At 26.6% G+C, this 25,908-nt stretch overlaps 1 protein-coding gene across 1 annotated transcript in view; it reads left to right on the forward strand.

The window, feature by feature from the left end:
• LOC136983250 (uncharacterized) overlaps nucleotides 1-25,908 on the forward strand; it is an 81,127-nt gene that overhangs the window by 50,419 nt on the left and 4,800 nt on the right. The window contains exons 3-5 of the mRNA XM_067279947.1: nucleotides 6,349-6,484; nucleotides 20,542-20,675; nucleotides 21,473-21,686. Of these exons, the coding sequence (XP_067136048.1) occupies nucleotides 6,349-6,484; nucleotides 20,542-20,675; nucleotides 21,473-21,686 (484 nt within the window). The remainder of the gene's footprint in view (nucleotides 1-6,348; nucleotides 6,485-20,541; nucleotides 20,676-21,472; nucleotides 21,687-25,908) is intronic.

The following is a 25,908-nucleotide window of genomic DNA, read 5'->3' on the forward strand; positions in this document are numbered from 1 at the left end:
TTAATAAATAAGAAATCAAAATTAGAAAGGATTTGCGTAAAATTTAATGCTTTTCCTCTTAATTTTATGTAAGTTAAGAATTTTTTTTTCCTTACAAAAACAGAAGTGTTGTACATGATAATTACACTTTATTATCAAATTATTAATGTCGTAAAAATAAGGAAAAGAACAAACGTCTACAGTAGGGATTAAATATTTGTTAAAAATTAAGAGATGAGCATATTTTGGAATAAATAAGTTACAAAGTTTTAATTTTATGAAAGAGAAGAGGAGAAAAATATATATATATATGTAAGGCTAGGAAAAGAAAACAGAACTTAACTCGATAGAAAAGATAAAATAAGGAAAAGAAAATTGGAGTTGTAAGAATTAGAGAAATTGGAAACAGATGCTAAATTTTTGAATAGTTTCTACCTCTTGAAGTAAATATTGGAAGAGGTGAAAAAAGATAACATTGCTTTAGGAACCAACTACAGATAAAATGCTCTTGCAACACAAATTGGCTTTCTCCTGCAATACTTAGTCAAAAAGTGCTGCATTTCTGCTTTTCTAGAATTTTTTTTTTTTTTTTTCAACAACGAACTTTGAAACTAAACTTGTGAATTTACCATTGCGTGGAAGTGCTGTTAGGAACAATTTTATTTCCATTTTTTTTTCTCTAACATTATACAAAGTTAGTCATTTTTTTCTGATGAAGAAACGAGTTATTAAAATTAATTGTTTTACAATTTTTGTATGCATCGTTTATAATTATTAGGCTAATAATCAATTTCTTATTGAAGACACTATATTTATTTTACTAAATAAAATAATAGCATAAATAATATTTTTAAATGCGTAAATTAAGCAGTCAGAATTGTTTAAAGATATAAAACTACAAAAAATTCTCGAAGAAACGGAAAAATATATCTGTGGAAACTATAATTATATCTCTATCATCTAGAAATAAGTCTATATAAAAATACATAAAAAAAATAAAATAAAAATAAAAGTTTAGAAAAACCAATTGAAATCTTTCCCTCTTAACTTCTTTAAGTTTCAACATTTAAACGGAAAATTACAGTCTGGCCTTGCAGTCAAACTTTCTTCACCGGTGTGTGTGTGGCATCACACGTCATACAAGCACCCATTTATAGCATTTCTTTCTTTTTCACTACATCATTTCTTCGTCACTCTTTTAAAAAATTTCCCCATGATTACTCGCTTTTTAAACTCTTGTAGGGAACATATCCATCACAATCTACTGCTGGATCAAAAACAAGACAAAAGGAAATAACAACGCCAACTAAATCGCTTGGAAAAGTTCCATTTTCTAGTCGGTCGGTCTGTCAATATTCTTTGTTTTGTTTGAATTTTCTTCCCTTTTGAACATTCAATTTCTCTGATTCAATATTATATATATATATATATATATATATATACAATATAAACGTATACTTACACCTATATACATGTATTTATAAATAGTTTTCCATCTAATTGATAATTAGAAAAGATAAAGTTCAATTTAATTTTAAAAATTAATTAATTTTAAACTAAACACCTCCATGAAACTTTTCATAAAAGAGAGATAATTAAATTGATTTTATGATTTAATTAAACTCGAATTAAATTGTAAATTGATAATCGTTTTTAAAACATTTTAATAATTTAAAATTTTAATTTAGAAGAAAAAAAAACCTGATTAATTTTTTACCAAATTTTTCTCGACTTTTTTCGCAGGTAGGAAGGTTAAAAAAGATTATTTTTATGCATCAGCTCCATTTTTTTAAGGTGATAATCCCATAAATCATAACTTTTCGCCTTACAAAAAGCAAAGATCAATGAATAATCTTTAAAATTAATTCCATTATCCCGACCTTGCCAATTATGCATTTAAATGGATCTTCATCTCATCATGTGCTATCCAAGCAAGTAAATTAAGGGGTGCTGTTGATTGTTAATAAAAACACAAAGTAATTTTATGTGTGTTTTAAGTCCGAAAGGAGTAGAGTTTTTTTAAAGAAAATGAACGTAGAAAATTGTGGTATATTTAATTTATTAACTGCTAAAGACGAATAAAATGTAAAATGGATATTCAATAAGGTTGTTAAATATTCAGAAAACCAATAATTCTAAATAAACAACCATCCATAAATTAGATTAATATTAATAAACGGAAGGTATAAGAGGTTAATAGTTAATATCATCAGTTCAAATTAATGACGAGTGTATCTTCCAAATTTCACAATTTTAAAATTACGTTTGTATTGATCCGTTATAATAAACTTTCATCAATAAATTTAAATAATTTTTTTTATAAATTTTTAATAAATACTATTATTAATTTAATTTTTAAACTGTAAAATATTAATATAAATTTTTACTGAAGTAAAATATTAATATAAATTTTTACTGAAGTAAAATATATATATATAAATTCGGATTCAAAACGTTATTGTAAATACTTAAATATAGCGAAATGTCTTCGAATTTATATTTAAAAAGTTAATTCTGAAAATATTTTTTTAGTTATAAATAAAATATTAAATATTAGAAATATATTTATTATTAAAGAGAAATAATTAGTAAAATGAGAAGATAGAAAAAATAAAAAGAAAGACATGTTTTTTTTAATATAAATTCGGAAAGAAATACGTTTAAAATAAAGTAACTCCATACTTAATAATGTGTTTATTTTTATATTTCAATCGATTGTTGCTAAGAAAAAATGATTCCAGAAGCAAAGGTTGAGAAAAAGCAAGCTCGGAAAAACTGGAAAGAAAAGGAGAAACAGTGAAAGATTTGGCGTTCTCCAAATGTTCTGTTTTCGGACGTTGCATTCCAGAGAACAACATCTAACAGTCCATTAGTGTTGGGTAGTAGTCAGAAAAGATGGGATAGCAGGGAGTAATGACGTCTTGGAATGTGACCAGCTGTCGACTCAGCAATCGCTCAACTTGGACAACCTGTCAAGCCGTGCAACAAGTAAACCCATGCTTATGCTCGCCATTTCTGCAACAAATCATTCATTTCTTCGACTTCCTTTAAGAAATCATTAAAGCCAAATAGAAATTTCCACTGGCTTCGTTTCTTTTCTGCCAAATGATTCTTCATCGATTGTGTCTATGGCGAAAATAATCTCTTTGCTAAACACTTCTGGTTTTCCTTGGACTAAGTAATTGATCCGTGAACATAGTCCAGATAAAAATAAAAAAAAATAAAAAGTTCAAAAATGATAAAAACAAATTTATATTCAAAAATGTATTATGATAAAATACATTTTATTTATTAAATTTCTAAATAATTTAACTATAGACGAAAACCAGTTCTTTCATAAATGAAAACAGAATAATTCGTTAATATAATTTATAAAATTTAAAAAAATTCTAATTTTAATATTATTTTATTATGAAAATTGTTAATAATAATAATAATAATAAGAAATAATGTTTTTAAAAGATTAAAAATCAAATTTAAAATTCTAAAAATATAGACAGAAGTGATAATTCCAATAACACTTTATATATACATATATATAGAGGGAAAAAATTCCAATTTGAATTTCTCAAAAATTCTTGATTACATCGAAAACAGTAATAAAATCAAATTTTATTTAATCAAATTGAATTTCCATAATAAATAATAATAAAGAGAAGAAGAAGAAGACGAAATGAATCTAAGTTTGGATCAATAATTTAAAAAAAACAGAAAATCAAATTAAATATTTAAATCTGAAAAGTTATCACCATGATTATTTACTGATTTGTTCATTTAATTATAATAAATCAAATATGAAAATTATTATCGATAGTAAGCATTAATCACAAATAAGTCTGTTACATCCGAACATAAATCTGATTAGAAATGTATCCATGCAACTTTGATAAATATCCATTTGTAATGATTGTAATTTTGATGCCATTTTAGCAATGAAACGTGATCCATAAACAAATTTTACTTTATATATATATATTTTTTTTTTTTAAAAAAAAAGAAGAGTTAAATCTATTTATCATATTTTTCCTGATATTTTTATATCAGCGCTACTATTTACAACATTTCCATTCTGAAGAGAAAATCTTATTTTATTATAATTTACACATCGATTTAATGTTTGATGGGCTTTTGCACATGATGTATCGATATCAAGTACAGCATCAAGTAGATAGCTTTGCAAGTATACGTGTAATATGAATTTGAGTTATTGCTAACATTAATTCAAACCGAAATAGTTATAAAACTTGAATATATAACCTTTATATATATATATATATTTGCAATGAGTAAATGTAGAATTATAGATGATAAATTCGTAGGAAAAATAAGTATAGATGAACATTCGTAATTTTTGAGTATAAAAAGAGTTAAGAGGGCAAAATTTATCGTTTTTTAGGCTTTTAAAACTGTCATTATCATTTAAAGAAATATGTAAAATCGTACAAAACCTTTAAAGTAATTAAATATAAAGGTATTAAAACATAAATTAAATTGTAACAAAAAATTTAATTAATTCCATTAAAATAACTTAATAAATATAAATGATGAATTTAAAGATAATTCGTTTAAATTGAATATTTATTCAAATATATTTTATTTCAATAATTCAATTTAAATGTATGGATTCTTTTATTTTTTCTTTTGCCAAAGTTAAACTTTTCAAAGAGAAATTAAAGTCAAATAATTATCTTTAATTTAACAACTGTTTGTTTAAACACGTGTAATTGTATCAATTCATAAAAAGCTTCAACTTTGTAAATTGCAAACATACGAAAAAAACTAAAAAAAATTAATAATAAAAAATTATTAATATATTTAATTAATATTTAGTAATTTCTTTTTGCTTACATTTACATTTTTTTATACAAATTTAATAAGAATTAAATATTCTGAAATGTAATGTAAGCTTAAATATTTACGTTTCTTAATGTACAATTCGTGTGATTTTATTAATATATATTTATATATTTTAAAAATATATATATTTATGTCCTAAACTCTAATTAAAGCACCATTTTTTTTACTATTATTTACAATTTTATCAAGAGCTTAATATCGATTTTCTTTAAATGTAATTAATTTCATAATACAACTTTAATTATTTTAATAAATATATATAGCACGAAGTTGTTCTAATTAGAAATTTTTAGTGCATATAAATTTAAAATTAAAGAGAATATATTCTCGATTATAGCGTGACAAGTTATAATTTATAATATGCATAATAATTTGATTTATTCTATTAAAGTTATATTTTAAGCTTAAGTAAATTTTCTGTGTTGAGGACTTAGTGGTAAAGTGCAGGTGTAATATTTTGCTTAATAAAATTTTGTAGTTGAAATCTTGTTATATATATAAAGGTATATCGTGTGTGTCCTGTGTGCACTTGTAGGTATATATATATATATATTATTTTCTGGTTTATTAAATCCGATCTGAGAAAAGTAAAGTTGTAAAAAATTCACTTTGGCATGTTTAGAATGATTCATTCTTCTCTTAAGAAATTCATTCATGCATTTATCATATAATTCCTATTCTATTTTCTGTCTTGCTTTTATTTTTTTATATCTTCTTAAAGTTTCTTAGGGAATTATTCTGCTTTATTTTCAAATTCCTAACTCAAAAAAAAAATAAGTTTTAGAAGAATTGTAGTGGTCATATTTCTATATTTTCCATAAATTCTGATGACTTGCACCCACTTCTAACTTTTCCTTCGATTTTTTACTCTTATATATAATACAATTAATAAATATTTATCGAATTATTACTAATTTTAATTAAGTTAACTACTATTTAAGGGGGAAAAAATAAGCATTACTAACTTCATCGTATTATTAATACTTCTAAAACATGTGGCTTTTTGAAAGAACTTTTCTTAATGAGTAATTAATGACTGTATAATTTAAAATTAGACAAAAATTTCAAAAATAAAAAATGAATGGTAAAATTTATTATGGTAATGAAGCTAAGCCAAGTGGTTAAGAATTAAATTTTCTGACGCTTTTAAATATGAATTAAGAGCATATCCCGAGTGAAAGAAAAACTAAATAACTTACAACTGAATAAGCCTGAAGGTTTGTGTTTATATAAGTTGTATTCTTTAACGAATTTAATATAAGTAAATGTATGAGTCTTATTTTCCTTCTGAAAATACATAAAATAATTACATTGAAAGTTTTAAAAATAAATCACTTCTTTTATTACAGCTTAGTAAATTAACCTTTAAAATATATACATTGTATAATATCAAGTTTCCATTATCTTCATTAAACAACTTATTAATACGAGCTACTTTTAAATAATAACTAAGTTATATAATTAATTTAGTTTATAATCAATGTTTTTAATATAATTTTCCTTTATTTTTAGCTGTCTCAGTCCAACGAGACTCATGTATACTTGTATAAGACGGACCTCAACACGGAGGGATCGTACGGTTGTGAAGTTTCGACAGAAGCTCCTTCTTTTCGTACAGTAAAAGCAGACAGAGACCTCAGGGTGTACGGTGAGTTAATTGGAAATGGATTTACTTAGCTTGAACATTACTTTAGCAGACATCTTGCTGTCAATAATTAGCGGTAATGACTTTTTTTTTCTTAAAATTGCAGTGAAAAAACTCCAATAATATATCAATAGACAGCGACTTCTTTCTCCTCTTCTGCTTTTAAATTTAAGGGGAGAAAAAAACGGATATTTCATTTATAATAAAATCTGATATTATACGATTCCAACATTACTCTATCATTTGTTTTTATTTTTAAATTGAAGTAAAGTTAATCATTGTACAATTTATAAAATTGAATAATTCAAAAACAATTATTAAAAATTCTCCATTTTGTTTTCTTATATAACAACTTTCATATTTTCATTCTTAACGTTAATTTTAACGTGTTTTTAATTTTTAAATTAAAATTTCGGATAAATGTTTACTTACAATAAAAAAAAAATTCTGCATTATATCTTTGCATATCTGTTCTATATTCATTTATAAAGAGAAAGGAAAGTTTTAATCTTTGCTTATATTTTATTAAATTATAAAAAATTTATCAAATTTAATATACTTTAGCGAAATCTTTTATCTTTTTTTTTTTATTATTTCTCTCTCTCTCCAAATTCAAAATTTAAAACTTTCGAAAGATATTTTTCTGACATAATTTAAAGAAAAATTTCAATTTTTCTATAATAGAACATTTTAATCTGTATACCATTTATAAGTATGATTTTGATTGTAATTTTCTTTAATGGAAATTCAACGATTTTTTAAAGTCATTTTGTACTTTTTTAAATCGACTTTTATCATTTTATGTAGGTCCTAATTCTAGTTATTAAACAAGTTTTATATTTATATGTAAAAAAAACTCCTTTATCTTTTTAATTCTAATGAAAATTCGGACTCGGAATTATGTTTATCTACGTTATTAGATGATTTTATTAATGCGAATAAACACGCATTTCGAGGATCGAATTTGTATTTTCTGTTTATATTACTCAATTGCGCGATATATTTTATTATTATTATAATTTATAAATACTTTATTTTTATGTAAATTCCTCTTCGGTGAACTTAAATTAAAATTTTTTAAGTAAATAATCACGTGGTAAGTTTAAGGTAAATTCGTTTTGCCACTTTATATAAAGATATTGTCCTTTTTTAAAATTTTAAATTCGGCTTTTAAGTTATTTTTACGTTTTTATTTTGTTTTATGTAAAAAAATAACATTATTAATTATTGAAAAGTGTTAATTATTAATTTATAAAATTAAAATAAATCTGATTTAAATATTTACTTCAATTTTAGTGTGTATTATATATCACAGAATTCATTTCTTATCGATAATTTTGAATTCTGAAAGAAAAATTGAAATCATTGCAAATCATTGAGAAAAATATATAATTTTAAGTTAAAAAATCAGTTTATTCTATATGTTTTCAATGATGATTTTTTTTATTTAATTTAAAATCTTATTGTAACTAAAATATAAATCCTGTTACAGGAAGAACTAAGTTTTTTCTCCATTGTTACAAACGAACAGTGTTATATAGAACGTAATAAGTTGATACTAGAAAGTTTAACTACGAATAAAGTTAATGAGTCAATGGAAGTTTCCTAAAAATTCCTTATATAAATTCAAAGATACTCATGCTTACGTACGGTACAGTACAGTACGTATTTTCAACATAGTATATCTAGAAATACATAAAACATGCGGATCATTAATGTTACATAAGTAATTTTTAGAAATCTTCCATTGAAAATTTCCAACATCCTACAATGTAAAATGAAATAAGTATCATAAAAAAAACAAATTCGAATACGTATTGGCCCACTGGTAGTCAGTGTATAAAACCACTGAACACAGATATTTTCGCCTCATCAATGCCGCGTGGAGTTTTCCGGGTTTTTTCACGTGTCTAACACCTAAATAGGGACCAGTTTTCTATAAAAGTCCTCTTGGGACCCACTGTCCTTTGGCGATCGCCCAAGTGTTGCGTTGCATTACGCCATCAATCCAAGCAATCAAATATATATTCAAGTTTAATTTCTGAAATATCAGTGCACTCCAGTGTCTTCACGAAGAAATGTTACGAATTTTACGCAAAGTAGCATTTTTATCCTTTGATTTTTCTTCGTCTCGAACCGTCCCATGCATTTTTATAGCTTAATTTCAACTTTTTTGAGACTAACCATGGTTTTTACATATGTTATCAACAGCTCCTCACTCACTTTCTCACTTGTTCATCACTTTTAAGCAATAAAGAACTAGGGACGAAGTAGGGAGTGAAACAAAGGAATAAAATCGTGCTGCTGTTATTACTGTGCGACTTCACACACAATTGGCACACTTCGGTGACGTGACACTTAAACAGAGACTAACAGATAATCGAGTGACGGATAAAAGAAATTTTACTGTAGTGAAATAATTAATATAAAGCATAAATAATAGCTCGTTAAATCTTCCTAAAAGGCTCAACGTATTTTCAAAAAATAATTAAACAATTTATATAACAGATTTGCAAATTTTTAAAATACATAGAAGTCATTCTTAAATTTAAAAGATAGGGCCTATATCTGCTGTACATGTTGAAAGTTTTCTTGTATTGTGCAAAGCTGGACAAACACAAAAGAAGTGGAAACTACAGATAAATTCAAAATGAAATTTCCAATCAGAATCAGATATGTATATATATACAAACCTAGTATTATGAAACATGTTTTCAGTATAAAATAGCCTGATCAAACAAACAAATTAATATCTTAATTAATAGTAATTTTATTGAAAAATAATCATTTTAATATTATAAAATTCAACTAAGTTACTCCTGAATTTATTAGTTTATATCATTAATTTTAAAGTATGAATTGAGAATTTCATTTATATCTTCTATTAAGTATTGGTATAATTTAAAAACTTCCACTTCTTTATAAAAGAAAATCTATTTTTATCGCTAACAAAAGAATAAATGGGATCAATAATTCCCTTTTCTAATTTCAATGATTTTTATTTTGAAATTTCATTTTTTCATATTTGTTTTGTCACGAAATCACGTAAGTTGTTCCCGTTTTCAGATTTATTGGATTTCTGTGAAAATTTGAAAATTCCATTCTTAACAGAATAATTTATTCGTAGAAGTCGAGTTAAAACAGTATTAAGGCTTGTTTAGAATATTAGTTCACTTAAAATTTCGTGAAAGTGATAATAAAGTTCGTGATACATAAATCATAAAAGATACCGACATTTATGTCTCAACGGAGGCATAGAAAGGCCTTCTCATAAAGTTCGTAAAACCGTCTTTTACTATCTTTCTACCTAAGAACTTACACTTTACCTTTCATTATTACTCGTAAAACATTATAAAACTGACTTATTATAAGTTTATTATGTTAATTTTTATAAGAAACTCCGCCCAAAATCTCTGCCTTATCTTTTCTTCTTAATATAAGTTGCCTTTAATTAGAAGTTCCATCATATAATTTATTTTGATAAGGTATCTTATGGGTGGTTCTCATTTCGTACAGCTAATGTTAATGTTTTAAGAGTGTTTAGTCGATCCACCCAATTTTTATACGCACCATTATCGATTTTCTTTCGAAAATTTTAAAATTCAACTCCTTAAAGTTCATGAAATCATTTTCAGTCAAACGTGATAATTGATTAAGTGCAATTAAATTGTTAAAGCGGAATTTTTTACGTTTACATTAAATATACAGAACCAAAAATTAACGATTTCTAAGGTAAAACTCGTATTTAAATAGAATTACAAAATTATTCTCGCAGATCTTAAAATTATTTATATATTAAATCAGAGATAAAATTAGAAAGAGAATATTTTAAAGCTCATCTTCTTTCCTTCTTTTCTACGTTGTCTGCAGAATTTTTCTTCTGTACTCGTGCTTAATGTACTGTTACGGTATTAAAGTACAGTTTTATCATTCAAAGACAATATATACATTTTTTCGTTCTGTCTTTTTCGGTATATCACGCGAGAATCCATTTTACTAGATATTTCGAGAAAAGTTTTCAGTACACGTTCACATCGTGCACTGTTATTATTCCGTAAAATATGGACTTTTCAGAAGAGTACACGACCCATTGGATGGAGCTCACGTAAATCCCTCTACAGCCAATCCTTGCGTGCTACATACAACCTTATTTGTGGCTAGATAACCTGACAAAAGTACTACATTGCTACATAAACACAAAGTTCGCATGTGTTATATAGATCGAAAATGTCAACTGCCTCTTGACGAAAAGAATTTAGGTCACCCTCGTCCTTTTTTTATAAAAATATCACTCACATGAGGGGACTCGGATCTTATCGCAAGGGACAAAGCGTGATTTGATAGTCGGAAAATTGGATAGGAAAGAAGAATGCATATTTTACACTATATTCTACCTTCCTCTAAAGTATAAAAATTCTCCGAAAATTATAGCTGACGTGGTTCCTCCAAGTATTTTTTGAGAAATGAAAAAAGAGGGATATATTTTAACAATCGGTAATTTTATCCAACTCCTTTCAAGTTTTCTCGAAAGAAAATGACAATGCAATTCTATACAATTTAATGTCTCCTAATGTATTCTATTGATCATTTTATTAACTATTCCACTAAATATTTTAAAATATTATATATTTCATCACAAGTAAAAAATAATATTTTGAAATATAATAGAATTGGATACGAATTTTATTTTATTCCGATCTTTGTTTAAAATGTTTCTAAAAAGTCAGGGTATGCAAAACAAGACTAAATTATGGGCAGTGGAATAATAAAATATAAATAATTTTTATTAATTATACAAGAGAAAATAATAATGTCTACACTGTTGCACGAAAGATATGATCATTAAATTGCACGCTATTTTGATACATGCCTTCAGATTCGTATTATTCAAAGGGTGAAAGTATTGAAAACATGATTTTCTTTATTTTATTTGCCAATGACTTTTATTTAAATTGTATGCAAAGATATGAACATTTTGCAGGTTCAGTCCAGGTTGTACACAATCAAATCCATAAACTCGATTAAAATTCTCGAAATCAATGAGAGAAAAAAGCAGAAACGAGTCACAAATTCTATTTAACTTATATAATATTTCGAAATATCAATGGTTATAACTGGAAATAACGACTTAATTTGCATGAAATTATTTAAAATTAATTTAAGCAGAGTTCAGCGTAGTGATGATATTAAACTATTCGAGTTAAACTCTCTTTTTAACATCTTTCAACTCCTCAAATTTAATAAATTAAATATATAATTTATGCTTTAAATATAAATTTACAAGATACTACCACATAAATTTGCATCCCGGCAAATAGAATTTGCACGGAAACATTTTCGATTTTTGTTAGAAATAAAGGAAAAATATATAAACCATGATTAACGAAAAATCACGCATGGTACATAACTTCACGCCAAACAAAAAATAAAGAATATAAGAGCAGTGTGTTCTATCAAAAGAAAATACATTGTAAGCAGAAAGAAAATTGGTGCTCGACTCAAAATTCGCTTGAACAAACACGAAGCACGAATAACATTAAAGATGTATGAATAGTTACCGAAGCCACTCCAAAGAGGTAGAAGGCTCTCACGAAAAATTCTTTTTTTTCTCTCTTTTGAAAGCTTTAACCTTCTAGAGCTCATATATTTAGTCAGTAATATCTCATCTCCATTAAGCTAGCTGCTCTTCTTTCGATAAAATAATGGTACATTATTTATTCCCGAAGAGGTGACATTTGTTTGCCGCTGCTGACAAATCGTTACTATTGTATATCACCAAGAAAAATCGATATTCAAGGGTGTAAAACTTTTCCCTGTCTTGTGGGCCACACACTTTAGTGCATCTGTTGAGTGGGCCACAAAGGGGAATTGAATTCTCTGTCTATATAGTGAGTCACTTGATAGAATTGATGCTATTGCATTAGATGGACCACTAATTAGATTGAATGTTTATTAACTTGCAACAACGAATTTCGAACTAAATACTGTATTTTGAGTTCAGTAGATTTCTATGTAAAATATTTGAGATCGTTTTAATGAATAACTTTTATTAAATGTTTTGTAATTTACATGAATATTCGCTTTAACGAGCTACTAATTATCAATTCTGTACTGAAAATTGAATTTATAACCAAACATTTGTAATTATCGGTTAGACTGTCATAAAGGATATTATATGAATTTGCCCAATTTGATGTAATAAATATAGCATGAAAATAGAATGGCATTTACATAATCTAGATGAAAATTAGAATTACTCAAAATAATGCAACTGTAAGTAATTTGACTCAATACATTAATAATAATTGATCTTAAATCCAACTTAAAATATCTTTTTTTAAAAAAAAAAACTGTGTTTATCTCGAGATTTTTTAAAAATAACCTCTAATTTTGTAGAAATTTATCAATTTTAATTGAAAAGAAAAGACAATTCTTGCAACACATTTATATAGGCTATATTTTTTCGAATATCTGACTTATTGATTGTGTGGATTTCCGATTTGTAATAACCACTTATTCTTCCTGCAATTTTACATTTCAGAAACGACCATACAGCATGGATCTGAAAGTGGATTTCTTTCTGTATGACTTATCAACTTTACGACGGTTCCAAGTATTGGACTGGTTGATTTTTACTACAGATGAACTCCACAGAGACACATAACGTTCCAATACCTGGCTACCGTTTCTCCATTAACTTTTATATCTGTGTTTCATCCGACACCTGCCTTAACCCACCTGTCTATCTTTATTTCAATGCTCTCCTCTTCTAAAATTCCAAAATATTTTTCTTTACGTTTCATTTAAAATAATAATAAACTATTTTATATATTGATACGTTTGTTTCTGTTCCTAAAATATGTATAAAATTGTCATCAAATATTTTAATATTTCAATTTTAAATTATTTAATTCCGTTTTCGATATAATTTAATGAAGAAAACATACAAAACAACGTTAAAACTTTTTGATAGTAAAAGTACTTTCGCTTGTTTTATTAAAGCTTTGTTTGTTATAAGATATTCAAACACAACAGGTGGAGCATACTGCAAATAACTTTCTAAAATTTTACTTCTTGGAATATAACATTTAAAATGTTACAATATCTTAAATAAAATAAGAAAAAATACTTATAGTATCAAACGTTTTTACGTTGTTTGGTGTGTTTTTCATTATTACATTAGTCCACAACGTCAGAACTCTACATACCACTTTCAATATGTTGTATTATTATTAATTTCAAGCTTAAAACACAAGCAAATAGCAAAATATCTTTTTCTCAATTCTCTTTGTAAATTGAATAAGTAATTAAATGTAAACAAACAGCCGAAAGAATAAAATTTATTATTTTAGATTTTCTTAAAGATAAATTGTTGAATTCTTTTATCAAAGATTGATATATTATACGAAATATATTGCTGCAGTTTGTTGATAAAATGATGATAAATTTAATTTCTTTGATGTTGAAGTGATCATATGGAGTCAATGATTATATGATTATATGACATTTATCCGAATAATCTTTCATTTTTTTTTATTTATAGAATGCAGGAAAGAGTAGAAAAACATAAATAAAATCCTTCTTCAAAAGTAGTTGATTCATTCATATAAAAATCCACATTAAGAATGACTTCAACTCAAAATAATTTTTGAAAAGACTAATGATTTAACAGTAAACAGCATCTTAAATAATTAATAATATGACGACAATTAGAAAAATTTAAGTTATATTAATGATACTATTTTATTGTAAAACTTGAAATTTATTTTATCAGGAAGAATTTAAAAGAATTATATATATTTTTAGATTATTTCTGGTAAGATATTTTAAAGATTATATCAATTCTAGGTTAATGTTACCTATGGTTCCAAGATGGCGGCTCGTCTGATTTCAGCAAGGAAACAGTGGGGACGCACGTTCTAACCTAACCTAACCTATTCTAATAATTTTGTTGGTAATAATTATAGTAATTTATTAGAATAGGTTAGGTTAGGTTAGAACGTGTGTCCCCACTGTTTTCCTTCTTCTATTTACTGGAATCAGAGACGAGCCGCCATCTTGGAACCATAGGTAACATTAACCCAATTCTGTAACACAATCTTTCTAGTTATTTTAATATTTATTTTTATTCTTATTGCAAAATTAATATTAGTAACAGAATAACGTAACATTTATATAATGTAATAGTATAATTTTTAAAAAGTTTTTCGTTTTTTAAGTTGCTCAAGGTATAAGCGATTAAAGAAATGCGAATTAACAGTTCTATTTAGAATAAAAAGGATGAAGATCTACTAGTGGCATTAGTACATCTAATCGACATTCGTGTCTCATTATTTTAATTTATTTTAGATGCAAATGTATATATATCGATAGAATTAAACTGGTATACCTATTTTCTAATGAAAAAATTCTCCTGACCTATATATTATTATGCACTTGAATGTATAATATATGAATTTATATAAATATTTTTAATTATTTAGAAGAAAAAATTATAAAAAATTTTTATTTTAAAAATATTATTTCTTATATTATTCAATTATGAATGAATTAACATTTTACGAACTTAAAAAAAAGAAGAAAAATATCCTTAGCAGAAAATAGAAAAATGACATCATTTGGTAAAAGTAATTACAAATTTCTTTCAGAATTTGTTAAATTACTGCAAAGAGCAATTTTCTTTAGCTTCGTAATTACGTTCACTTATTGGTTTTCGTAGTGGCATAATTCTTCGCTTCACTTCTCTCCTCAAAATAAGATATACATTTTAGCAAAACATATAATCAATTTACAAGTTCTCATCTTTCAAATTTTAAGAACACGAAGAGGAGTTTCGTGATGTTGGCATCCACGTGATTGTGTATAAGATTTTTCTCCGATGACGTCATTAGTATAGAAGAAAATAAATTGTATTTATAGCTTACGAAGGGCAAGTAGTCTCTCGACCAGGTCAAATCAGGGATCACACGGGATCGATAATCAAGCTGGTAAAGCAGAGAGAAGACAGAAGAAGATTTATATCTAACCGTGCTGTAAAAAAAGGGAAGTAAAGCACAACAGAGAAAGACAATAAACTTCTGATTTTAGTGGGAAGAAAAATCAGTCAAATTTTTCCTTGCGCTTAGAGAGTCAGCGGTCCGAGACGTAGTGCGATTGCCAAAAAGAAGTAAAGACGGACAGGGAAAAGTAGCAGCTGTGGTGATGTCTACTTCACTAAAAAAGTCTCGTATTGCTACAAATGATGGTTCCCAACTTCTTCAGTAATACAAGTAGAAGCTTGGTGGGATGATCGAATATCTAAAGCTAGGTATTAAGTTACAATTCCTCGCAAGAAAACTATATGGATGTGGCAAAGATTTGAGGATTCTCCTTTCTAATGCATTCTTTTCGGATCAACAAAGTAGCTTCTTTTTCTTACTTGGCAAATGATGTAAGTCAATGAAGGTAACGTTTTACAAATATCCAGTTTTCTGTTGGCAAGTACGAAATTTAAGATCTTCCCCTAACCATCCTGGATTAATAAATTATATAAAATTTGATCCCTTATCTATCTTAATGCTATTTTAATAGAGATCGAATTACATTTAGGGTCCATATTTGACAGAAAAGCTTTGAAAATTAACTTAACTTTGATTAGGTTTTGAAGTTATCAAAGAGTTCTTAGAGAAATATCTAAAATTAACCATGAAATTAATTAATGTTGCAGAAGATAACAATACAAAATTCGCTTTTTATGGGTCTTTGTAATGTGTTAGTTTTTGTTGAATATTTTTCTAGTTTCGTTCGTGACGGAGTTTTCGCATTTGAAATTTTACGGTGCATGATGCACATTTGTTGTCGTCGCTGAATGGAAAAACGCGCATTGATCTTCCCCGCTATAATTAGGTCCCCAGGACATCTGTTTAACAAATGGACACGTCTTACAGAAACGCCCTCAGGAGTTTTTATGGCACTCTTACCTCCAAACAGCCAATGGCTAGGTCAGTGCAACCATTATCATTTTCTTGTCGCTGATATTTTGGAATATTTGGACGTAAAATATATGAGTTTTCTATTCCTTTTACCACAACAAAACTGGACGAGTTTGCAGGTACTCGATCAATGAGAAATTGACACAGTTGCGCGTCTTATTTACCCATAATGCTTTTTGGTATCCTCCCGCTAGAAAATTGGATATGCATGCAAGCTAATCCGGTAATTTAGCCCATTTGTACATTCGTAATCAGCATCTTTTGCGTCGCACATCAAAACCTTCTGTGGTAAAGGATAGATAGCCTCATCATTCTCCTGTTCAGACCTCTCTTGGCGTCATCACTAAGTGGTCCCACCCGTCACCAACAGAGGCTTAATTAGGCAATTGTATCACCTGATACTTCACACGGTGACTATAGTACGCCTTTGCTTCACCATAATAAGCCTAAATGAGTCTTGCTGTTAAGAGTATGGTTACAGTTAACACTAATGTAGACTGTTAGTGAGGATCGTTTGCACGCAATCTCTTCCATATTGCCTCTTATTATCTGCATTAATATTATCTCTTCTAACTTTTCGATTCTTCAATCTCCTTTTACAAATTTCACAAAGTATTTCGAAGGAACTGAATTACTACAGAAAAGTTTGAATTTTTTAAATAAAATTCTTAACCAATTTGAGAGTTTTCTTCTATATAAATTATTTTTATTTTTTTTCGTTGGTTTGACTGTAAATTCTTTTACTTTTATACTTTTTTAATGGTTTAAAATATTAAGAACTCAATCGAATCCATCTTCACACTTGCCTTGCTTTTTCTATTGAAACTTCCTTTTTTTTATTTTATTTTCAAGTTCAGCTGACTTCTCCTACTTTTTCTTTGACTTGTTTATTTATTTTATTTCTTTAAGTTACTGTTCCTACCACTATATTAAAAAGTATTTTATATATTAATATTAAGTTACTGAAAGAAGTAAAAACAAAATACACGAAGATTTATAAAGATTTTTGTTATTTAAATTTTTAATTTTTAACGGAAGATTTAATAATACCATTTAATATTTTATAAGAAAGATAATTATAAATATTACAAATAAAACTGTACAAATTTTTTCAGATAATTTTTAAAAATTATAAAATTCTTTATGAAATTTATAAAAAAAACAATTAATAAACAAACAAATTAATCATGCAATTTAATATATTTTTATTAATTTTTATTTATTACAAAAGTTTCTCATAAAAGTAATGCAAGAAACATTAGCAAATTAGGCCAATCAATTGAATTTTCCAATGCCTTACGATTCTCTAACATTAATGAGGAATGCCTAATGATGCTTAAGAATCCGTGAGCATGCTGCACAGGTGGCATTAATAACCACGTTTGAGTTATGAAATGATTTATTTGCTCTTTAAAAAAAGATTTTAATCAAAATATTTTACTCTAGAATTAATCATAATTTTCAAATTCCTTTTAGAATTCCATCATCGTGTTTTAGAAGTAATTTCCATATCTAAAGATATTGAATTTTATATTGTTCTTTTTTAATCTATGGAGTAAATTATGCTGTTATTAGCCTTCTGTACACGTTAAGAAAGTCCACAAAGACTTAAAAATCTGTAAAAATTGATTTTGATTCTTTATAACTAATTAAGAATTCGATATTAATTCTTCTCATTGATTACACAAAATAGTTATTTTAATTAGTAACATACAAATTAAAAAAATTTTATAATTCGAAGGAATGGATACTATTTTCCATTTATTCCGATATAAACATAACTTTTTACGAGGAACAATTATTTATTAATACAGGAAAACAAATACAGGATGGGCCAGGATATTGTTTAGTGTATTTCAAGCGTATTGAACAAGAAAGAGCTCATTTTTAAACAATCTCTGTAACGTTTTTAAATAATAAAGTATTGAGTAAGATAGTAATTTAGTCTTTACAAGAGTTTTTGCCAATTCCCAGACATAAACATTATCGAAATTGATTCAAAAGCCATTAAACGTATCTATAATTAAACAATTTTAATATATGAAAATTCGTAATTACTATAATAATTATTAAATAAAATAAATAAATATAATTTTTATATTTATAATAATTATTACTTATTAAGTTAAATTAATTTAAAACGTTTAAGTTAAATTTCTGTAACATTTATGTTGTAATCGAATTCAGACTAAATCGTAATACGATTCAGCTAACAAAAGATAAAATATGTAATAAGATAATTTATTACAAAATTTAAATTTTAAATATTTGATAAAGAATTTAATACTTTATTTATAAAATTAATTTTTGATATCGATGTATTTTGCATAATGATTATTCAAATTTTATAAGTTATAATATATAATAATTCATTCAAATTTAACGATTTTTAAAAGCTTTATCCTTTTAATCTTAATTATAAATTTCTTCAAATAAATTAATGTCAGAGTTATAATTAATAATAATAATAATACATTAAAGTCAAAACGTAAAGTTTAAATAATTCTGAAAATTTAGAAATTTGATTCTAAGGGATAAAATTTCAAGATCAGGTGTAAGAATGTGTTCAAATCTCCTTCTCGAATCATAAAACTGTGCAGTGTTAGCAGTTATAATAGTATTAATATTACCCGAATGAGACCAAATGGAAAAGGTATGTATTTTTTATGGAATAAATGACAAAATACCTTTTTCTTTCTTGTAATATATGTCAAATAGAGCTATCTGTAAGGCAAACAAATATAAATAGGATACGAAATCTTTAAAGTTGATAAATAAAATGAAATCTTTCAAATCGTAAAACTTCCTTAAACTTGTTTAGCATTTGAAATCATCTCTTCTAAAATCGTATTTTATTAAATCCAAACCAAAAGTTTACTCGACTTTCTTTTATTTAGCTGTATGAATGTACTGTTTTCAATTCTGTTCTTTAATTTTTCGAACGTTTTATTTAAGTTTTTAATTAAATAAATCGTATTGTTTCTCATAATATTTTAACGGAAATTTTTATTGAAAAATATTTCCATATTTACTAAAGTATTATGTCAAATTTCTGAAGAAAACAATCTTTTCTATTGTAGATTTACTCTAACATTCATTTAAGTTTCCCGAAAAAGTAGTTTTTGGTTTCGATATTTGTTTTGAACTTTGATTAATTCTGTAATTCAAATTCCGAGGATAGAAGAAAGCAAAAACAAATTTCTTATATTTGTATATATATGTATGTATATATATATATATTTTAATATAAATGAGTCGAATTTAATGAGAAAATTGCATAAGTTGTTGACCTGTACTTTAAAATATATATGGATAATTATTAATTACGTATTATTAATAAATATTAGTTATAAAACTAATATTGCTGAATATTACTTGCGTAAACATCACATCTTCGAACTAATTTATAAAATTTGCATGATAACTATGAGCAAATGAATCATATATTGAGACAATTAGAACAATTTAATTGTGGCAGTATCATTAGATAAAGCAAATCTCTTTATTTCTCACTTAATAGGAAAACGTGTAATTGAAGCGTTAAACTACTCCTTTATTCTCAATAGCTTTATTTAATTTCAAAAACGTGCAGTATTTTCTAAATTCTCAATCCGAATAAATTAAATTAAGAAACAAGAAGCGAAACGAACAAAAGAAAGAAAAAATGCACACACAGAATTACTTTCACCTATTCTTTAAGAATACAAATTTAAGAAAACGACTTTTTCTCGTTTTTATTTTTTCGAAGTAACTTTGACTTTTCTGTAGCACTTCAAATCGAACATTAACCAATTTTAATTTTTCTTCTTCTCTAACCTTATTTAGAACAGTTTCATCTAGTGCATAAGTTCCGTCTGGTTTAAAATCAAAATAAAAAAATAAAAAAAAAACACAAGAAAAAGCGTAACTTCTCCATTCTTGAGAGTTTTTAATAAAACGTCCAGTCCCTCTGGAGCAGTAAGAGGAGAAGGGATGCTGTCGTAAATCTCGCGATATGCGAAGTGGCAGAAAGTAATGAAGATGAAGTCGGAAAGAAGTAATGGATGTTTCTATTGGTGAATGATGGTTTTCCATCTCTTTTTCTTTCAGTCCTTCCGGATCGGCCACCGCACATTGAAGGCATGAATCCACCTTACCAGATCGGGGACAGGATCAACGTTACATGCACATCGGGTCCCTCAAAACCTGCCGTCCAACTCAAGTGGATCATCAATGGAATAGATGTAAGCATGTGTTCCTTAATTTTGAGAATCGTAACAATATCGATCTTATCTTTACCATTTAGATAAGTGTCTATCGTGTCGCCTAATGGAAAAGCGGTAGACTATTTGTTTTCTTCGATCGAGCTGCACTACTTTCTGTAGCATTAAAATATGGTTATGTAAAGCGCAGTATTTCTCCTTAAATATTTGATTAGCTTCTAAGAATTTTAAAAACATGAATTTTTAAACATTTGCGTTACCCAAGAGTATAGAAAGAAATATAGTTTCTTGCACTTAATGTAGTTAACTATTTAATAAAGTAACCTATCGCCACTAAATTTGATATTTAGGTCAATATATGTATTTTCAACGTGTTTCTCGAATTTCATCTAAATCAATTCAACTAGTATCGAGATATTAATATTGATCTATATACTTCTGATATGATAACTGATGAAATTTCATTAATTTTTCATAAATCGGGTCGAACCGTAAAGATCATAACACGGAGAAAATGTTTTCTAGAGTACGTGCTGAATTGAATATATTGAATAAGTACGTATTTGAGACTATTTCTTTGATATAAACTTCTCAAATGGTTATTTATTCGCATGAAATGCCTATAAGTTGAAGCTTAACATATCTGAAAGTCACGAACTACCATATATTTATAGTTGTATGCCAATGTTTTCAGTTATATTTCATGTTGACAAGTCGAAAATAACCAGCGAAAAAATTTGTTTTCGGTTTGAGCTGAAGACGGATAGACAACAATCAGCTATAAATTAAGTTAGCTGTTAGATCTTTTTTATTTTCAGGTAGCACCGGATTTCGAGATCCGTTACCCCCAGATACGTCATTCGGGTGGATTGCAAAGCACGAAAATAGGATTAGAATTTGAACTGGATCCAAGTCAATTCTGGCAATCGGAGATGCAACTACGCTGCATGGCATCTATAGCGCAAGTATACTCGAGTAACAGTGAAGAACTTGTAATCGGAGACAGAGGCACTGACATCGTTCCTTACCATAGTAAGTTTGCCAAATGACCCTTTTTCTTTTCCGTAAAAGAAAATGTAATTACGGCAATTTACTTCTTTTATTTCAGTCATTTTACTGTAACGGGAGTAAAAAGTAAATCTCTCTTTTCTTCTTCTTTTGAATATTAAAAGAATAAAAATAAAATAATAATATCTAAACCTTCGTTTCTCTCAATGAAATATAAACCTGGAATTGCATTCTTTTTAAAAGAGAAAAGGGAAAATGCCAACATAATTTATTTCTCTAGTATAAAGGTATTGTACAACATATATGTGTGTGTGTTATACGGTATCAATATTAAAGTGTAACCTTCTTTGTTTGTATACTGTAGGCATTCGAGGACAATGGCATAATCGAAATTGCCAATGGTTTCGAGTTATCGCAAAGATAACATTTGATGCAATGATAATAATAATAATAATACCAAATGTTATATCACAAGTTGTTATATTTGATAGAAGGAAAACATTGGAGAAACTAATTCTTTTTTTGTTTTATAGTATTATAAAAGAGAATACGAAACTAGTCTGTAATTTTATTTTAATCGGTGTGAAAAATGATATCTTAGATTTCTCACAGAAGCATCTAAACGGAGTAAAAGAGAGATAAACAAAGCTATGCAGTCAAACATTGTCTCAGGATTTAATAAGATTTTTCCATCTTACTCATGCCTAAGATTGCTTTTTACTCTTTCTGTCTCTCTTAGATAAAATAAAATTCTTGTGAAGGTAGATTCAATATCTTAGTCATTTTCGAGATAGAGAAGCGTCAGAGAATCTACAATATTCTCTGACTTCGACCAATGAAATAATGCCTTATTTATCAGTGAAAGAAATGTATAGTCATGGATGGAAGCGTTATTGAACAGTTCTTGTGTATGTCTATGCCTGTCTACAATATTTATTGTAATTGCGTTGTCTTATAAATACGTTCCAAGAATAAAATCTGGGGTACTTTTCAGATCACTCTCATACTTTCAGTGTCATTACAGTAACAAATGTCTGTACTGTGACATAGTGGTCGAAAAAATGGCTACTATTATAATTAATATTTTAGTTTTAAAAGTGATTCACGTTTTATTTTAATAATATAAAACTTTATTATTTTTCTGACTTGAAAAAAAATGGTTCTAAATATGTGAAAATTTTAATAAAAGAAATATATTTAATACGTTTTTATTATCTTAACAAAAGTCCTACTCGTTAGTACATTTGATCAATATTTTAAATGTAAAACATTTGAACTAATAATTCTTAAAATTATGTGAAAGGAAAACGATATTTGAATAAAAATATAACGTGAATTAACGATAACTGTTCAACTTGTAAAGCATTAGTTGTATATCTTGAGTGTTGAAGATCATTTGGGGTTATATATTGTATATTGTAATAACTAGATATTGGAGTGCAACCAGATGCGCCATCTTGTTACAAGGATAATAGAATGAGTGGATTACAGCTCTATCAAGGAAAGTAAGAGGCAGTTAAGATGGACTTTGTTCTCTATTATTAAAGCTGATGTCAAACCTTCACCTCATCGGCACGTCTCTCTTTCGGTCACGTTCCACATCTTTTCTGTTCTAATTTACTGCATCTTTAGTCGTGCATGCGCACCTCAAATGTTCGAATTTCTCCAATTGCTTCTTTTATATCCCTAAATAAACATAACGCCTATAGTAAGAAACGTAAAATTGTATCTCTTTTTATGGATGGCATAAATGCTTTTCACAAAGGAAAAGTATCCTTTATGCAACTACTTTCTTCTACTATTCTTCTCGTTTGAGATCTGGAAATTTAAATGATTAAATTTTAAGAAAATTTATTATGTTTTCAACTATTACAGTTCGAAAAATAAGATATTTTCCATTTTATATTCCATACCATTAATAATTTCCTTTTTTTTCTTTTATTTACTTGGTAATTTATTTAATTTGATTATAATAGAAATGCTCGATAGAGAATATCGAATTATGTTTTAAAACCAAAATTCCTATAAAAAATTAGAAATCTTTAAATGTTAATCTGAATATGCATGCTCATCTCAATTCAAAACAATTGACTAGTAATGTTGCACATATGCAAACTTACTCCCTATCCTCCTCTCTTCTTCTTTTTTTTCTTTTTAATTTAGCGGAGGAAAGAGATGACATCGCAATTTTTCTTCATGTCTGGTAGAAATCCCAAAAAATTAAACTGCTCTGCTATCCAAACAATCACTCACTATGCAGTACTGTACTAGATGACCTGTCACATTTACTTCTACGATCGAACTCTTTTGTATAGCAATTTGCTTGTCAATATTTGAAGCGTTTTTGCCTTTCTTTTTTTTGTGTAGATTATTCCACAAGACAGTTTTCATCCGGATATTTTGCACGTACGTTTCCTGCACGAATTTTCTTCCTATTATAAAAGCTGTATAATTATATTGCTTTAATAACTTGATATGTGGCTAGATAATGTCATATGAGCAATTTCCTGATGAAGTTCAAATTTGAGATATCCTCACTTTTGACACACGAAATTAAAAGTTTTCCTTTAATGTTTTAACTAATATCTTAGATTTAATCAATTTTATTATATATTTAATGTTGGAAATTTGATAATTATAATTAAAACAAGTGATAATTCATGTATGAATTGTCTTCATTTTTTAAAGAAAATAAAAATGAAAAATTTCCAGAAAGGAATTTACAAAAATAGTAATTTAATTACTCTGAAATACAATTATAATTTTAAAAAATTTACAAAACTTTTGCGCTAAGTTAAATAAAAAGTTTAGAGAGAAATTGCAGTATAAAAAATCCCCGTAAATTGTATAATTATTTCTTATAAATTTTCGAGTTTTTATAAGGGTTTTTATGATTATAGATAACACATTTGGTCGACTAGAGCCTTAGATTTCCAATGAATAGCCGAAAATAACCAGTAAAAGACCTTGTAATGTGGAAATCACGTACGCAATATTCAGTGATATTTTGATCTCTTGCTGTGATATTGGAAATTAAAGATTGACTGCGTTTATATTAATGTATTGCGTGACTAGAGAAAGTCAATATAAGTAAATTTCATTTAGATACAATCAAAAACAAATTTCATGAATAAAAAAGGTTTCATTTTCCTTTATACTAAACTTATTCGGTTTAGAATGTTTATTTATACATCACGTAATACAGAAATAAGATTCGGAAACAATTTAATATTAACAATTATTTAATATTAAAATAAAGTTGAAATTGTTTATTTATTATTTTTTTAAATAAAATAATTCATGTTTTCATTTTTAATTTAATACAGTAATATGGTTATATATGATTCTTCTATTAAAAATTATTTTTCTATTATATAATAGAAGAAATCCAATTTTTTTTTATTCTAAAATTGATTAAATTTAGCTTAAATAAAACAATAATATATATTTTTATTAATAAAAGTTTGCATTTAAATCAGATATAATTAAATATTCCTTCCTAAGAAAATCTTTCCTGTAGTAAAATGAAAAGCATATGTAATAATTGTCATCAAAATACATTTATATTATTAGACAGTAAAACCTGTCTAAAACGGAACCTGAATAAAACAGAAACCCTCCTAAATGAGAAAAATTCTTCAGAACGGAGCGATTTTCTATATTTTCTTAAAAAAAAAAAAAAAAACCTGTTCAAACGGAAACTTGCCAAACCGGAAATATATTCGGTGCCGTGTTGTTCCGGTTTACGCAGGTTTTTCTGTACTATAATTTAAATTTTTACCAAAAAAAAAAGTCATCAAAGTATATCGCAGCCTTCAGAGAAGTAATGCATGAATGAGTCTTACTGGAATAAAATCCAATGGTGAGAAATAAATCATATTCTGTTGAATTCGGTTTCTGCGCTATTGACATTAACGAAGAGAATTCATATTGTGCAATTGAAATGTTAAATAAATAATTTTCCTATAATAAAACTATTTGTTACAGCCTTTTAACATATTTATCATCGGATTATTTTTATTGTATTTGCTGAGTCGTTCGCTTAATTTGTAATCGAATGAATTATAATTTATCTTTCACGCCTAAAAGAGTAGCATTTTTGAAGTTTTCGATTGTAAATTATACATATTTCAATCCAATTAATGGTAATAATTTTCAACTCGTTGCGATGTATTTTCTTCTGATCTTAATTTCTTAATTATTGGAATTTTTTTTCAATGTAAAATAAATCTCGTTCTTTACTATC

The sequence above is a fragment of the Centruroides vittatus genome, unplaced genomic scaffold, assembly GCF_030686945.1.
Source record: "Centruroides vittatus isolate TY-2023 unplaced genomic scaffold, ASM3068694v2 contig_879, whole genome shotgun sequence".
In the NCBI taxonomy this organism is placed as follows: Eukaryota; Metazoa; Arthropoda; class Arachnida; order Scorpiones; family Buthidae; genus Centruroides; species Centruroides vittatus.